Here is a 16,025-nt window from a genome sequence, read left to right on the forward strand (position 1 = left end):
GATGCAAATATCGGGCCAGCACAGGACTGACATCAATCTGCACAAAAGAAAAGCAGATACAGAGTGAAACCAGGTAAGCAGTTAGCTCTAGAAAACAGAAGAACATCTGTGTTCTCATCATTGCCAGCAGCCATCAACCTAACCTAAGGTTTAAGGCAAATAGACTACCTGAGTAAACGTCTAAAATCTGCATCTTCCCCTCAGATTAACAGGCAATAATTTAGTCAGTCAGGTTTCAATGTATATCCCAAATAGCCATTTCTGAATTTAAACTTACCAAACTTGTCTGCTCCACATCGGAAACATTTTAGTCTTTTCCTGAAATTGTTAAGCCAGCACTGTGGGAAAAAAAATTATCTATGTAATTTATTCCAAAGACAGAGTGACAGGGCAGGACAGACCAACATTTTCCTTTTGCTGGTTCACTCCTCAAACGCCTATAACACTTACGGTTGGACCAGGCAGTAGTGAGGAATTCCATCCAGGCCTCACATTTGAGTGGCAGAGACCCAAGTATCTGAATCATCATTTACTGCTTCCCAGGCATATAAGCAAGAACTTGGAATCAAAGCTGAGGCAGGACTTGCTTACATGCACATATGTGATATGAGAGGGGAAGCTTAAAAGCCTATGCACATGAACACCTGACTTTATAATTATTTCATTATTACATTAGGCCAGGCTTTCCAGTAATAATGTGGATATTATATTAATAAAATAAAAAAAGACAAAACACATTTTTCTGACACACAAGGGGATAAGGTAAATATTCAGAATGCTATGCTACGTGAATTCTTCCACGAAAATTTTTTTGTTGGGTCTAGCGTGGTAGCCTAGTGGTTCTCCTTGCAAGCACTGGGATCCCATATGGGTGCCAGTTTGTGTCCCGACCGCTCTGTTTCCCGTCCGGTACCCTGCCTGTAGTTTGGGAAAACAGATGAGGACAGCACCCACCCAGGAGACCTGGAAGAATCTCCTGTCTTCAGATTGGCTCAGCTCTGGCTGTTGCAGCCACTTGGGGAGTAAATCAGCAGATGGAAGACCTTTCTCTATCTCTCCTCTCTGTATATCTGACTTTAAAATCAAAATAATCAAATCTTAATTTTTTGTTGTTGTTGTATTTAAGACTTTTTAGCAAGTTTGGAAAAGGTTTCAGTTCAAACACTCCAGCGACTGTAGGAATTTGGTCTAATGGTTGAGATGCCCATGTCCAAAATGAGAGTGCCAGGATTTGTTGGATGGCTGCCTATGGTTCTTGGTCCCACCTGCCTGCCAACGTAGACTGAGCCAGTAATGATAACTTAAGTAAGGGCGCTCTACCACCCAAGCAGGAGAATTGGACCGAGTTTCCAGCTTTACCCGGCCCACTGTCAACCAAGGTGTATACAAGAAATGACCAAAGCATGGGAACTGTCTCTGCCTCTTAAACAAAAAGCAAAACAAGTATCACAAATGAATAAACCTAAAACTAATCCTGGCCAGCCACTGGTGAAATTGTTCCTTATACTGAGAGAATTCTATGTACCATTCTATATAAACAAACCTGATGTGAACTGATGAGTATCTAGTCACCTCCTGAGCACAGGACATATGTAGACTAAAGCATGAAAGACTCTCGGGAACAGAGTCCTCAGTTCTTGCCTTACATCTACTAGGTCCCATAAGGGCACTGGTTCATACCCTGGGCTGTTCCACTTCCCATCCAGCTCCCTACCTGCGGCCTGGGAAAACAACAGAGAATTGCCCAAAGCCTTGGGACCCTGCACCCACATGGGAGACACAGAAGAAGCTCCTGACTCCTGGCCTTGGATTGGCTCAACTCTGACCGCTGTGGCCACTTGGGGAATGAACCAGCGGATGAAAGATGTTTTTGTTTTTCCTTCTCTCTGTATATTTGCCTTTTAAATGAAAAAATAAAACTTCCAAAATGGGATTATAAACATTAAGTGGCATCTTACCCACTGTCCAAATAGTCACCCTAGAAGCTCAATCTAAATGAAGGAAAACTATAGTTCTGTGGACTCTGTCCTCTGATCCTCACAGTGTGAAGAATTCAAGAAAGTCAGAATATATGAAAAGACTGTGACTGTGTGTGCTTATTAGTTTCCTTGTCTGAATAGTTTACTAGAAAAACAGCAAAACCCTGAGAGAAGTTTGTCTATTTGGAAAAACACATGCTTACCTTATTACAAAGCCAATCTTCAAACTTTGGTCTCAGATTACTATAATGCATTGTAATGTGCTTTCCCTGAATCACCAACTTTTTCTGTAAGAAAAGAAGTAGTCAGTTATTCCCATTGTGAGGAACATGTGTCCATTTTCCCAGGGCAGAGCACACTTCGGAAAAATCAGTGCTCTGGAATTAAATGGACAACATACGGGGAGGACCAACCACCGCCACCTATACTCTGCCCATCCAATCTTCAGATAGGCAGTAAGAGAATGGGATGCGGAGTAAAGGTAAACGGAGTAAGGGAATGCTGAGAAAGCTGCCAAACACTAAACGCTGACATGCACCAGGCCGTGTCTCCAGCAGAGACAGAAGTCCTAACATTCAACAGGCTGCCTGAAAGTGACAGTCTATTTCAAAAAGCAGAAGACACAACTCTCCAAGTTCTGAGATTGTCTCCCACTTTAATCATGGTGTCCTTGGGCTTCGCTTCACTTTTTCCAAAGTCCCCATCCTTATGCAAAGTAAAAGCTTTTATCTTTTCCCTTCCCCGAACTTCTGCTTCAGGACATGTCCTTTCGGGGTACACAGGGAGGGGAACGCCATTTTTAAAGGGAATCTGATGGTAACTCTTTCTCAGAAAGACTATTCTGAATGCCACCAACTTTTAAAATAGCTACATTGAGATGTCTTCCTGCCAACTGCAACCATGGAATGTCTTAAGTGACACATGTTTTTCACTGGAATGGATGATAACTTTCTTCAAGGTGAGTAACCAGGAGGCCAATGAAGTTTCTTCAGGGGGTAGGAAAAGTTAATAATGCATAACACCACCTCATTCTTCAAGTCAACCATGTGACAGATATTTAACTTTAAGGGGCCAAAACTCGGAGCTGAATCATTCTGGCCAAGAGTACGCCTAGCACCTGCCCCCCAAAAGCCTTCATTTAATTGGAGTATATATATTTTTTTTGGGTGTGGGGCTGGTGAGAGTTAACAGTGATCTGACACTATCAGAACAGACTTCAAAGGTTAGATTTCCAGTTTGTTAAAGTCTAACCCTTCTAGACATACAGTCGAGCAATCTAGCTGTCACAAATCCTGGACAATTAAGAAAATGCTGTGAATTTTGTCTGCAATATCTAAAGGCAAGACTGTATGTCTGGCCAATAGAGAAAGAGCTGAAGGGCCATCCACTCACTTTTAACAGAGAAGCAAAAATAGAGAAGCTGGGAATTATGTCAATAAATCATCCCACTAAGAGGGATGTTGTGTTGGGGAAACTCCAAACTACCACTGAGTCCCTAAACCTATTGGCCTTTTATTTCTGGAGTGATTTTGAACTGTAATGAAGTATTACATGTTAACACAGCTTTGTATACATTAAAATTGTGGAGACTCTTCAATGTCTGATGAGCTTTACTTCCTGAAGAGCTTTTAAACTCTCAGGATAATCAATCTGTTACAGTCACTGCACCAAAAGTTGCTGTCAAAGAATCATATGAAGTCTTTTTATGTTCTGGAATCACTACGATGGTATCCACAGTGTAAAATGAATGAATCTCAATTTTTGTAAGACCAGACTGTGATTTCTTGGTTAAGAAAATGAGAAGTTCAAAACTCTAACAAGCCAATCAATTCAAGTAATGAATTTCGTTAATTTTGTTATAAATGGCAATATTACTAACTGAAGAATATGACTCAAATCATAAAATGCTGCAGAATAGCAACAAGTCAAGACAATTCCCAGAATGCACTTGGTAAAGGCATTCAATATTGTTCTTTGGTGCTCTTGAGGAAAAAAAAAACAAAAAAACAAAACACTAAAGTGCCAAGCACTAAGCATTATCTTGGTAAACTGAAGAACACTTCAGTTAACAGTACATCAAAGAACCATCAATGACTGCCTTGAACAGACCATAAAAGGCATTCTAGGGGGAGATTAGAATGTTAATGCCACTCTGAACTAGATTAGATAGCAGCAAGGTACTACTTCCAGGCTAACCTCAATAGACTTTTTGTTCACGAATTCTAGCAGGTCCTTAAATAGCCCCTCAAGACCCATCTGAGCAGTTACGCACCCAGGAGTCCAGGCAGAAACAAGGAATTACTTACAAAAATGCCTACCAGAAATTTTCATTATGTGCTGTATACTGTCAAATGTAGTCTGATAGTCTAAGCTTACCCTCAGTAGACATAATGAATAAAAAAATTATGAAGAAAGAGGACCATTAAGATAATTACCAGACAAGTATTCATAGTTAATGCCCGGTGAGGTAGCCATGTTTAAAGGCAGAGCAAATTCTGCAATTTAGTCCTTGGAACTGTACTTATTATAATATCAATTTTAATATATACAAAGCTTTTTAATTTTTTAAAAAGTCACTCCTTTGGAACAAACCACTCCTTCAACCTTCTTTTTAAATTGTACAGACTTGTTCCATTTTCATGAATATCTAGACTTGGTGAGTGAAGCAACCTGATTGGCTTCCATCCAGCTGGTAGCATCTTGCAAGTGATAAAACTCCACGAAGGCGAAACCACGGCTTACACCTAGAGACAGCATTCAGATATAGACGGGATACTCGTGTTAGTCAGTTCCTTTATAACAGGTGAATCTCTCTCCCACTGCTTCAACACTGCGTGACAAAAGCCAATTGGGAAGCAGCTTTACAAATGTCACTTGACTTGGGGATCTTCTTGATACTTTGCCATGGCAAGGAACAAGTCGCCTGAACTAAGTGTCACTCGATTTGATTCCACGCTTAATAACCATGCAAATGAATACAAACAGTCAAACAAGGAGTTTACAAATCATTACTTACCGAAGGGAAAAAGCCCCTAAAGACAAAGTTTTTTAAACGTTCCTCTCAGATGCTAACATCGTTTTCAAAGTCACATTCCTTAGCCATGGCAAACCTTTCATTCTGATTTCATGTGCTTGAAGATTGGGGGAATCAGGACGTTCTTTAGGGACTGAGGTGGGAATGGGGGAAGAGAACCAGAACAGCAGGAACTAAGCAAGCTCTCACCTGTCTTTCTTTTCATCAGCCTCACGTCTGCAGGCTGAGGGCCTTCAAAGGACTGCATCGTTTCTCGAATCTGCACAGGATGTTACAGTTAAAAGCTTTAGTCACAGAGTATTCATCACAGAACAAAGTTCACAGGCTATGTACTACATCAACTGCTTAATTAACAGTCTTTAACTTCTACCTGGAAAATGCAAATATCCTAAAAGGCAGACAGAAAAAGAGAACACTTATCATAGAAAATGACCTAACAGGGCCTGGAGCGGTAGCCAAGTGGCTAAAGTCCTCGTCTTGCTCATGCCTGGATCCAATATGGGCGCCATGTCTAATCCTGGTGGCCCCACTTCTCTTCCAGCTCCCTGCCTGTGGTCTGGGAAGGCAGTTGAGGATGGCCCAAAGTCTTGGGACCCTGTACCCATGTGGGAAACCCAGAAGCTTCTGGCTCCAGGCTTCAGATTGGCTCAGCTCTGGATGTTGCGGGCATTTGGGGAATGAACCATTGGACGGAAATTCTTTCTATATCCTTCTCTGTATATCTGCCTTTCCAATAAAATAAACAAAAGAAATTGACCTAACAGCCAGGAAGGAATTATATGGTGCCTTGGAAATTGGTGCAGGCAAAATTTATGAGTTATAGCGCTATTTGCTGCGATTTCAATGTTAATGAAATAAAAATCTAATTGGTCTCCTAAGAGCAATGGTTCAGTATTTATGGTACTTTACAAAACAAAGTTACCAGGACTAAAGGGAAACTACTGTGTATCTATCTCCTCATATAGCAGTGCTACAATGAACCATGATGAGACTCAGGCTCATACTAAGTAACAATCACCAGAATAAATAGTTACTATAAAAGTAATAGAGTAACACATGTTCCAATTTAGTTACTAGAGATAATCTTAGAGCCAAGCAGAACAATGAAACGGATGTACTAAAATTCCAGAGATTAAATACCATAATTTAATTTTTTTTTTGGTGGGGAAGAAGATATAACTAAACAGTATTTGTTATTTTCCACTATTTTTTTAAACACTTTACATTGTTAATTTAAAAAAAATATTACTTTGGAGTTTGTGTGGTGGATCAAAAAGCTAACCTTCTGACTTGCAGTGTCAACATCTCATATGGGTATGGGTTATAATCCCAGCTGTCCCCCTGCCATCCAGCTCTGTCCATGATCTGGGAGGGCAGCAGAGGTGCCCAGAGATTACCACAGTCCTTGGGACCCTTCACCCTATCAGAGACACAGAAGATCCTGGGTTTGGATCAGCCCAGCTCTGGCCATTTGGGGGAGTGAACAAGTTAATGGAAGATATTTCTCTTTCTGTAAATTTGCCTTTCAAATAAAATAAGCATTCAGGGATGGGCATTTGATCCAAGTTAGCATGCTCGAATCCCACACTAGTGTGCCTGGATTTAAATCTTTTCAATCCTGCTTCTTGCTAATGTGCACTCTGGGAGGAGGCAGACAATGGCTTAAGGACTTGCTTCCCTGCTACCAGCATAGCAGATCCAAGTTCTAGGCTCCTGGCTTCAGATGAGCCCAGCGCTAGCTATTTTGGGCATTTGGGAGTGACCAGTAGATTGAACATGGAGATCTCTCTAGCTTTCAAATAAATGAAAAATCAGTTTTCCTATTTAAGTGCAGGGGCCCCAGTACATAGGCAATTCTCCACTAATTGTGCAGGAACACTCACGGAGAAATTGACAGGAAGTGGTACAGCCAGAACTTGAACTGGTGCCCATTTGGGATACTAGTGTCATAGGTAGGAGCTTTATCAAATATGCTAAGCACCAGCACTAGATCTTGGCTTTTTCTAGGACAATCCATGGTTCTGTACCTTGTGCCATCTAACATAATGCAGCAGATGTGCAATAATCACAAACAATAGAGTGATTATCCAGTATTAACTGATACTATCTCCCATTTACCACTGAGGACTGAGAAGCTCAAAGCTATACAAACCCATTTCTTCCCTTCAGCTTTGTCAAAAAGTCAGTTCAACATGTCAGTGATAGTATTTTTCTGACCACCCCAGTACTGGTAAGGCACAATACTGTTTTTTACATCTTTGGCAAACATATTTTCAAACTTCACATTCACTTCTCCAGTGACACTGGTTAAGCATCACACTGCATTCAAGGACTGGGAAAACAGACACCTGGCTTTCACAGATGCCTCAGAGATTGTCTTGTGTGGTAAAAATGGGACACATACGCAAGTTGATAGTCACAGAATAAGTACTACATGAAAATCATGATTATGCCTTGGAGAAAAAAGAAAATTAAAAAGTTATTTGTTATACCTAAGAAGCCGTTGAACTTGACTGGACAATAAGATGCTGGACTCTGTTTGGTATACGCTTGCAATGGGGGAATCTCAACTGAACTTGAGCTGTGGTTATGCAACAAGGTGGAGGAATCCACCATGGTGGGAGGGTTTGGGGAGGGGTGGGGAGAACCCATTACCTATGTAACTGTGTCACATAATACAATGTAACTAATGAAGTAAAAATAATAAATAATTAAAAAAAAATAAAGAAAAAAAAAGTTATTTGTTTGATCAGCAAAGACTTCATTCTAAAAGATGTCTCCAAGTGGATAAAGATAAGCTAGTACAACAATAGACAAATCCAGAGTGGCCCACTGGGGAAGGACTTGACTGGAAGGAAGGTATATGGACCAGATATGCTGCTGAAAATGACAGGGTCGGGCCCATCATGGTGGCCTGGCGGCTTGGGTCCTCCCTTGAATGCACCAGTTCTGGTCCCAGCAGTTCCATTTCCCATCTAGCTCCCTGCTTGTGGCCTGGGAAAGCAGTCGAAGACGGCCCAAAGCCCTGGTACCCTGCACCCGTCTGGGACCCCTGGAGGAGGTTCCTGGCTCCTGTCTTTGGATCAGCACAGCACTGGCCACTGCAGTCACTTGGGGAGTGAATCATCGGACGGAAGCTCTTTCTCTCCATCTCTCCTCATCTCTGTGTATCTGACTTTGCAGTAAAAATAAAATAAATCTTTGAGAAAAAAAAAAAAAAAATGACAGGGCCAAACAGAAGCAGCTCCACGTTGGTAGGAGTGAGTCAGGGAATGAAGCTTCCTTTTCAACAGCCTTTTCCAAGGTTGCAAATGGTTAATTTTCTTCTGTGAAAATTTATTTTTTCAGGGTTGACAAAGTGGCTCAACAAGTTAAACCTCCACCTGTAAGTGCTAGCATTCTATAAGGGCACTGGTTTGTATCCCAGCAGATCCAATTCCCATCCAGATCCAGGCCTGTGGCCTGGGAAAGCAGCAGAGGATGAACCAAAGCTTTGGGCCCTGGCACCCGTGTAGAATACTCAGGAAAAACTCCTGGCTTCAGATCAGATGAGCTCTTGCCACTGCAGTCAATTGCGGAGTGAACTAGCAGACACATCTTCCGTTTTCTCTGATGTAAATGTTTTTCAAACAAAAATGTAATAATAAAAAAAAAACCTTTACATACATTACACACATATATATGGCAGATTTGCAGAGAGAAAAGAGAGAGAAACATCTTCCACATGCTGGCTCACTCCCCAAGTAGCCACAAGGGTCAGAACCAAGCCAATTGGCAACAATGTGCCAGGAGCCTCCTTCAGGTCTCCAACGCGGGTGCAGGGTCTCATGGCTTTGGGCCGTTGTCGACTGCTTTCCCAGGCCCCAAGCAGGGTGGTGGAAGGGAAGTAGAGCATCTGGGACACGAATCAGCACCCATGAGAACCTGGTGCTTGAGGTGAGGATTTAGCCACTGGGCCATCACACTAGTGCCTAAAAATGCATCATTTTATTTGAAATGCCGTGTGACAGGGAAAAGATAGATTCAGCCTGCTGGCTTACTCTCCAAATGGCTGCAAAGGCCAGGGCTGAAATAGTCTGATGCTAGGATCCCAGAATTCCATTTAGGTCTCTCATATAAGTAAGTGATAGTGGTTCTAGTAAAACGGCCATCATCTGCTTCTTTCCCCAGCACATTAGCAAGAAGCTGGATTAGAAGCAGAGCAGCAGGAACTCAGACCAGTGCTACTGTATAAGACTACTGGCATCTTATGCAGCAGCGAAGCCCCATGTGCTAGCTATACCTCATATAGTGTAGTTTTCATCAAATCAAAGGGTAGGGAAGCCAGATTATGACAAAAGCCACATTTTTACCAAACACCCCATTTAATAAGTAATCAATTCAATAAAACTGACAATCTCTATAGGAAGTATTAAGGAATAAGAGTTGATCCCAAAAGTTAAGGAACTTCTGAAAACTCTACATTGAGCTGCGAAGCCTAAATGTAAATGGTAATTTACTTTTGCTTACTCTAAAGAATTTTTCACCACTGGAGATTAATAGTTGGAGAGAAAATTAACATGAGATAATAATGGCAGAATTTGCATTTGTGTTGACTCACATCGCTCTCTGTGATGGTGATGGGAAGGCCGCGGAGTATGATGGTCTTACTCTCTCTCTCGTCACTGATGTCATGTCTATAGTCATGCTCACCATAGTCACCATCTGAATGGTAACCATCTTCAGATCGGTCACTGTTCCTTCTTTCACGTTCCCTCTGATTTAAAATAAACAAAGTAACATTAAAAACTTTCTGCATACTTTCATCCAGGCCCTCTACTCGTAGAACTTACCAGACATGACCCCTAGAATTTAATTAAACAAGCCACAGGCATTTGATACAGTGGTTAAGATGTTGATCTCCCCTATTAGAACGCTAGAGTTTGGTTCTTAGCAGTCCTATTTCCAACTGGGAGCCAGCAAGTGAGATTAAAAGGCTGGGTCTTGGACACCCAGATCAGAGACTGGAACTGAGTCCAGGGTCCCCGCTTTGGCTTGGCTCAGACCCAGCCAAAGTTGCTGCAGGTACTTAGGGAAGTGAACAACACAGGAGCTCTCCCTATCTGCCTATTTATCTCTCCTTATCTTTGAAAAGAGCATATAAACATTACACATTTATGCTTTCTGCACTGTTTTTTTAAAACAGCAACAACAGGTTGGTTAAAGACCTTACAGTATACCAACATGTGATGAATATGAAATAAAATTAAATTATGTAAATATATTAAAAGGAATGTGTTAATATGTTAAGGTAAGGTAACAGAAATTGCACACAGCTTGAGGCGCAGTATTTGATACTGTGATCCCAGGATCTGATTTTTACAATAGCAACAGCACTTGTATCTTACAGGGTTGTGAGAGCTTAACAAGTTCACAAACTTTAGCTGCAATTTCTTTTAAGCTAAAATTTCTATCCCTGAAATGCTCAGGTTTTTTATTATTATTAAAAATAAAATAGTAGGCCCAGTGAGGAAGCTTAGTGGCTAACGTCTTCACCTTGCACACGCTGGGTTCCCATATGGGCACCAGTTTGTGTCCCAGCTGTCTCATTTCCCATCCAGCTCCATGCTTGTGGCCTGGGAGAGCAGTCAAGGATGGTCCAAAGACTTGGGACCCTGCACTCATGCGAAAAACCCAGAGGCGGCTCCTGGCTCTTGGCTTCAGATCAGTTCAGTTCTGGCCTCACTTGGGGAGTGAATCATTGCACAGAAGATATTCATTTTTTTTTTAAAGATTTATTTATTTTTATTACAAAGTCAGATATACAGAGAGGAAGATCTCCCATCCGATGATTCAAACCCAAGTGAGCACAACGGCTGGTGCTGCGTGATCCGAAGCCAGGAACCAGGAACCTCTTCTGGGTCTCCACTCGGGTGCAGGGTCCCAAGGCTTTGGGCCGTTGTCGACTGCTTTCCCAGGCCACAAGCAGGGAGCTGAATGGGAAGTGGAGCTGCCAGGATTAGAACCGGCACCCATATGGGATCTTGGGGCATTGAAGCTGAGGACTTTAGCTGCTAGGCCACACTGCCGGGCCCAGAAAATATTTCTGTCTCTCCTCCTCTGCGTATCTGACTTTCTGATAAAAATAAAGTCCTCACCTTGAACACACTGGGATCCCCTATGGGCGCTGGTTCTAATCCTGGCAGCCCCACTTCCCATCCAGCTCCTGGCTTATGGGAAACCAGTCGAGGCTGGTCCAAAACCTTGGGACCCTGCACCCACATGGGAGACCCAGAAGAGGCTCCAGCTCCTGCCTTCGGATTGGCTCAGCTTCAGTCATTGTGGCCACTTGCGAATGAATCAATGGATGAAGATCATCCTGTTTCTCCTCTCTGTACACATCTGACTTTTCAAAAATATCTTTCATAAAAATGAATCATCTTTTGGGCCCGGCAGCGTGGCCTAGCAGCTAAAGTCCTCGCCTTGAATGTGCCAGGATCCCATATGGGCGCCGGTTCTAATCCCGGCAGCTCCACTTCCCATCCAGCTCCCTGCATGTGGCCTGGGAAAGCAGTCGAGGACGGCCCAAAGCTTTGGGACACTGCACCCATGTGGGAGACCTGGAAGAGGTTCCTGGTTCCCGGCTTTGAATCAGCGCAGCACCGGCCTTTGTGGCCACTTGGGGAGTGAATCATCGGACGGAAGATCTTCCTCTCTGTCTCTCCTCTCTGTATATCTGACTTTGCAATAAAAATAAATAAATCTTTAAAAAGGAAAAGAATCATCTTTCATCCATCGATTTACTCCACACATGGCTGCAGAGACTGGGATTGAGCCAGGCTACAGCCAGGAACTTCATCTGGATCTCTCACATGTGTGGCAGGGGCCCAAGTACTAGGATCAGTTTTCGTTGCTTTTCTCATGCGATCAGCAGGAAGCCAGATGGAAAGTGGAGCAGCAGGGACATAAACCAATGCCCACATGGAATACTGGTGTTACATACTTTACCTGCTGTGCCACAATTGGAGGTTTTAATTAACTCAAAGTTTTCAGAGTAATTGTTTGGCTGTGTTAATCAGAAGAGAGATTTCTATACGTTGTAAACTTATTTTGAGAATCCTGAATCGTTAGTCACATGCTTATACTCTGCGATATTTGCTGGTCACTCACCTCTGGGCTATCATAGTCTCGGTAGTCATCGTATCTATCACCTCTTCGATCATCACTAGATCTTTTATAATCTGAGTCCCTCCGCCTGCTCCTGGATTCACGCTCATCACGGTCATCTCTGTCTATGATGGAACCATATCTTCCACTTCGCTCTGTTCTACTCACGCTGTCACGGGAAAGAATTTTCATTTAATGTTAATTTGGTTAAAAACAGTTTACACAGGTAAGTTTACAACATGTATCTACCAACAGTTGAACGTGACCCTTACAATTACCAAATTCCTGTTCATAAAAGATAACTACTGGGGGAAAAACACCTACTACTGTCAAGATAATTTTCAACAACGTAAGCTCGACAGAACATGCAGCTATCAAATTCTTGGGTTGAATATTCTGGACAAAGTGTTCTGTTCTCAAAGTTTATTCTTCCACCTTCTCAAGCTTATGGTTCTACATACTACTCTTTCCATGCCCTTTGTCCTTAGTGACCAAAGGCAGGAACAATGTAACTGAATTTCACTCATTCCAAAGGAGAACATTCTGGTTTATTACCTTCAAAAGTACCACGCCTACCTGAAAATGGACCAATAACCTGGATAAATTAAGTCTTTTTTTTCCATTAGTCTGTCAACCATGTAATTTGTCAGACATAATTGGACAGTTACCTGAAACTAGTACCATCATTATTTTCCACAAGATTTGGTTTATTTTGATGACTGGGTAGTAGAACTGTGAAAATCTAGTAACAAGAGGCCAATCTGAACGTAGATTAAAAAAAAAAGCGTATAAGGGCCTCATTGATGATGTATAAATCCAAGTAAATGAGTAGTCTTCAAAAAAGGATTTCATGGTACTAATCAAAGCAGGGTAAATGTTTATTAAGCTACTTGGAATCACAGACTGCTGCCATATAATTAAAATGACAAAACAAAGTACTCTGGGCTGTCAGTTTGCTCTAACACAGGACTGCCCTCAATTCTAAGGCCAGCAACTAAAAACACAAATGTTTAAAACAAATGGCCTGAGAAGGGAGTATATCCACTGGTGATATGGCAGCTACATTTTCTAATTTTTTGTTTCGTTCTTTCTCCATGTAACAGCCTCAAGCATCTCAGCTATGCCTGTAACATCTCACTTCATAGGGTACAAATCCAAGAAATGCAATTCATCAGTTGCTTAGCAGCTAGGTACCATGCTGCAGCACAGTCTGTGGTCCACAATGGAAATCCTCAGCGACCATTCCATTTGCCTGCTTTGACTAATCCTTACTTAGCCTTCAGGTTTAGTATTTTCCCCAGAAATCATTCCAGGATATGGCCAAGAAAACACCCAGAACTTTAATCACAGCACAGCTCACACCATATCTTGACTGGATTGCAGTCTGTGACAACAGGATCATGAAGGTGTGCATTAGCAATGCTTGGCACAAAACACTCAAACAGTTGTATGATAAGTAATTTAAAGCACTTCAGTTCCCACTGAAATGTGAAGATTAGAATACTGTAGTAACTTACCGTTTGTCTGAACCCATTGTTTTACTGCCGATCTAGCACACGCCTCCAAAAGCTTTGTCTTACTTCTGCTAGGAAACAAAAGAGAGGTTGCTGCAAACTTCAGAGATCATTTGAGTCAGCCTCTTTATAAACTGAGATAATGCTGTTTGGGTTTCATCAACCCTTTATCCAATCATTAACAGTAATTAGCTAAGGTGAGAACAACTGTCAAGGCTTAAATCAGGCCAACATTTGAACAATGAGCAGTTTAAAGATTTAACAGCAAACACACAGCATGAAGTAAGCAGGAGACAACTTCCCTGGATTACAAAGCAAAAACAAACACAAACAAAACAAAACAACAAAAAAAACCAGAGCCGCAATCAGCTGCTTGGGTTCAGAATCCAAATAGCTACAACGGTTAAAGCCTGAATCCACAGGACTACACCAATTCAATGATCCACATGAAATTCAGCATTTTGTGATGAAAATCTCCTCAGAAGCTAGAACAGTTGTGGAGCTTTTTGACATTCACTATATTTACGACGCAACGGCTGATCCCAAGCATTTTATTTACAAACAGGTGTGATAAGAGCAAACCTCGACACGACTGAATTCCTACGTAATCCCCCGCTCAATCCTGGGCCAAGCAGCACCCGCGCGCTGCTAACACCACACAGCTGCCCCCCCCTTCGAGAACCGGGCTAAGTTACAGCTGTCCCCAGAGCCTTTACAGGGAAGGGGGTCAAAAAAAAAAAAAATAGTGCTTTATTAAGTGGAAAGGACCGCCTGGGAAAAACAAGTTTCTCGTCTGCCGGGTGGTGCCTGCAACCCACCCCCACTGGGTGTCGCGGCCGAGATGGCGGCGCCACAGCCTGCGCGCCCCACTCGGGTGTCCGGCCTTCGCTCCCTGCACACGCCCCTGCTGTCTCTCAGGAAGTTCCCAGGCCGCAGATCAGGCACCACCGAACAGCCTTTCCGAGAGGACAAGTCAGTTGCTGGTGCGGGGCGATGGCGGCTAGTCCGGGGCGCTCTGAAAGAACGCTCGAGTCCGCCAATGGCTTCACCGCTCCGTTCGGTTGGGGACAAGGAGACACATCCAAGCAAGGGGCAAACTCAGAGCCCATAAGGAGCGGGCCCATGGCTGAGCTGGGAGGTGGCCTCTGGAAGCTGACAGAGGCGGCGGCCAGGAGGGGCGCGGCCCTCTAGCGCCAGGAACTGCTTAGCCCCCCGAGCCTGGGTTGCGGTAGAACGGCCACCTCCTAGATGACACTGCAGCTTAGGGGACGGCACGAACGGCAAGGATCGCCAGTCATTACGGACGGGCGAAGTACTTACCTCCAGGAGGGACCGAAGCAGCAGCAGTAGCTGCGCTGCGTCCCAAAACCTCCAGACAGGATTCGCCCGCTCCACAAAATGGCGTCTTCACCGACGACCGTCTCCTACCCACAGTTCCTTGCTTTAGGCCCCTCCCCGCCACCCGCCTCTGCGGAGCCGCCCAATCCGCGAGTCTTACTCGGCTGCGCGAGGACTGCCGGGAAGTGTGGTCGCCGGGGCAGCCTGTCAAGTCGCCCCGAGTTATTTTCTTGCGTGTTTCTCTTAACTATGACACAGTTCAGGACCCGGATTTGAGCTTTTTCAGAATTCCTCTCGGCAAAGGCAACTAATTGTTGCCTTGGTTACAAGCGCCTTCCTTTCGCAGGCACAAAACGCGTTTTACGTGTCTTCAAGAGAAGGAATCTTAGTTGACCCCTGGATGTTGGGTTCAAGTGATGGATCTAAATGCTTTATAGACATTGTTGATTTTACCTTCAGGTTCTGCCTAGAATGGCCACTTTGAGCCACTTCCACCACTGTCCCTGTTAAGGCCATTGTGTGAGAGACAGTGGCTCACGTAAAGCTTACAACAGTGGACTCAGAACTGAATTAATTTAGTTGTGTAAGCTAAGCTCTGCTTGAGGCACCAGCAACCCAACTGCTCGTTCAAGACTTGGCTGCTCGACTTCCATCCCAGCTTCCTAACATGCACAGGAAAGCAAAGGATGATCCAAGTTCCTGGCTTCTGCCTTTGGCCTGACATAACCCTGGTAGTTAGGCCATTTGGGTAGCAAAGCAGTGGATGAATCTCTCTCTCTGAAAATATCATTCCAAATTAGGGGTGTGATGGCCTAGTGGCTAAAGTCTGCCCGCGTGGTGCTGTTTCATACCACAGAAGCTCTACTTCCCATCTAGTTTCATGGCTTTTCCTGGTTTCATGGCCCAGGACTTTGGGACCCTGTGCTCGCAGGGGAGACCCACGGGAGGTTCCTGACTCCTGGTTTCAGACTGGCTTAGCTCTGGCTGTTGCAGCCACTTGGGGAGTGAATCAGT

The 16,025-nt window shown here is 43.5% G+C and overlaps 1 protein-coding gene across 3 annotated transcripts in view; it reads right to left on the minus strand.

Annotated features, from left to right (window-relative positions):
* Positions 1-15,147, minus strand: part of RBM5 (RNA binding motif protein 5) — a 29,528-nt gene extending 14,381 nt beyond the window's left edge. For 2 of the 3 annotated variants that reach the window (XM_058679161.1, XM_036497484.2), the window contains exons 1-8: positions 14,994-15,147; positions 13,677-13,741; positions 12,163-12,328; positions 9,614-9,769; positions 5,203-5,272; positions 4,650-4,723; positions 2,183-2,266; positions 278-338 (exon numbers count right to left, since the gene is read on the minus strand). In XM_058679161.1, coding sequence (XP_058535144.1) covers positions 278-338; positions 2,183-2,266; positions 4,650-4,723; positions 5,203-5,272; positions 9,614-9,769; positions 12,163-12,328; positions 13,677-13,693 — 628 coding nt within the window. In that variant the 5' untranslated portion in view covers positions 13,694-13,741; positions 14,994-15,147. Of the gene's footprint in view, positions 1-277; positions 339-2,182; positions 2,267-4,649; positions 4,724-5,202; positions 5,273-9,613; positions 9,770-12,162; positions 12,329-13,676; positions 13,745-14,993 lie in introns of all 3 variants that reach the window. The other variant, XM_012925864.2, reaches the window with a different exon arrangement.
* Between the last annotated feature and the right edge of the window lie 878 nt (positions 15,148-16,025).

This window comes from Ochotona princeps, chromosome 21, assembly GCF_030435755.1.
Source record: "Ochotona princeps isolate mOchPri1 chromosome 21, mOchPri1.hap1, whole genome shotgun sequence".
NCBI lineage: Eukaryota > Metazoa > Chordata > Mammalia > Lagomorpha > Ochotonidae > Ochotona > Ochotona princeps.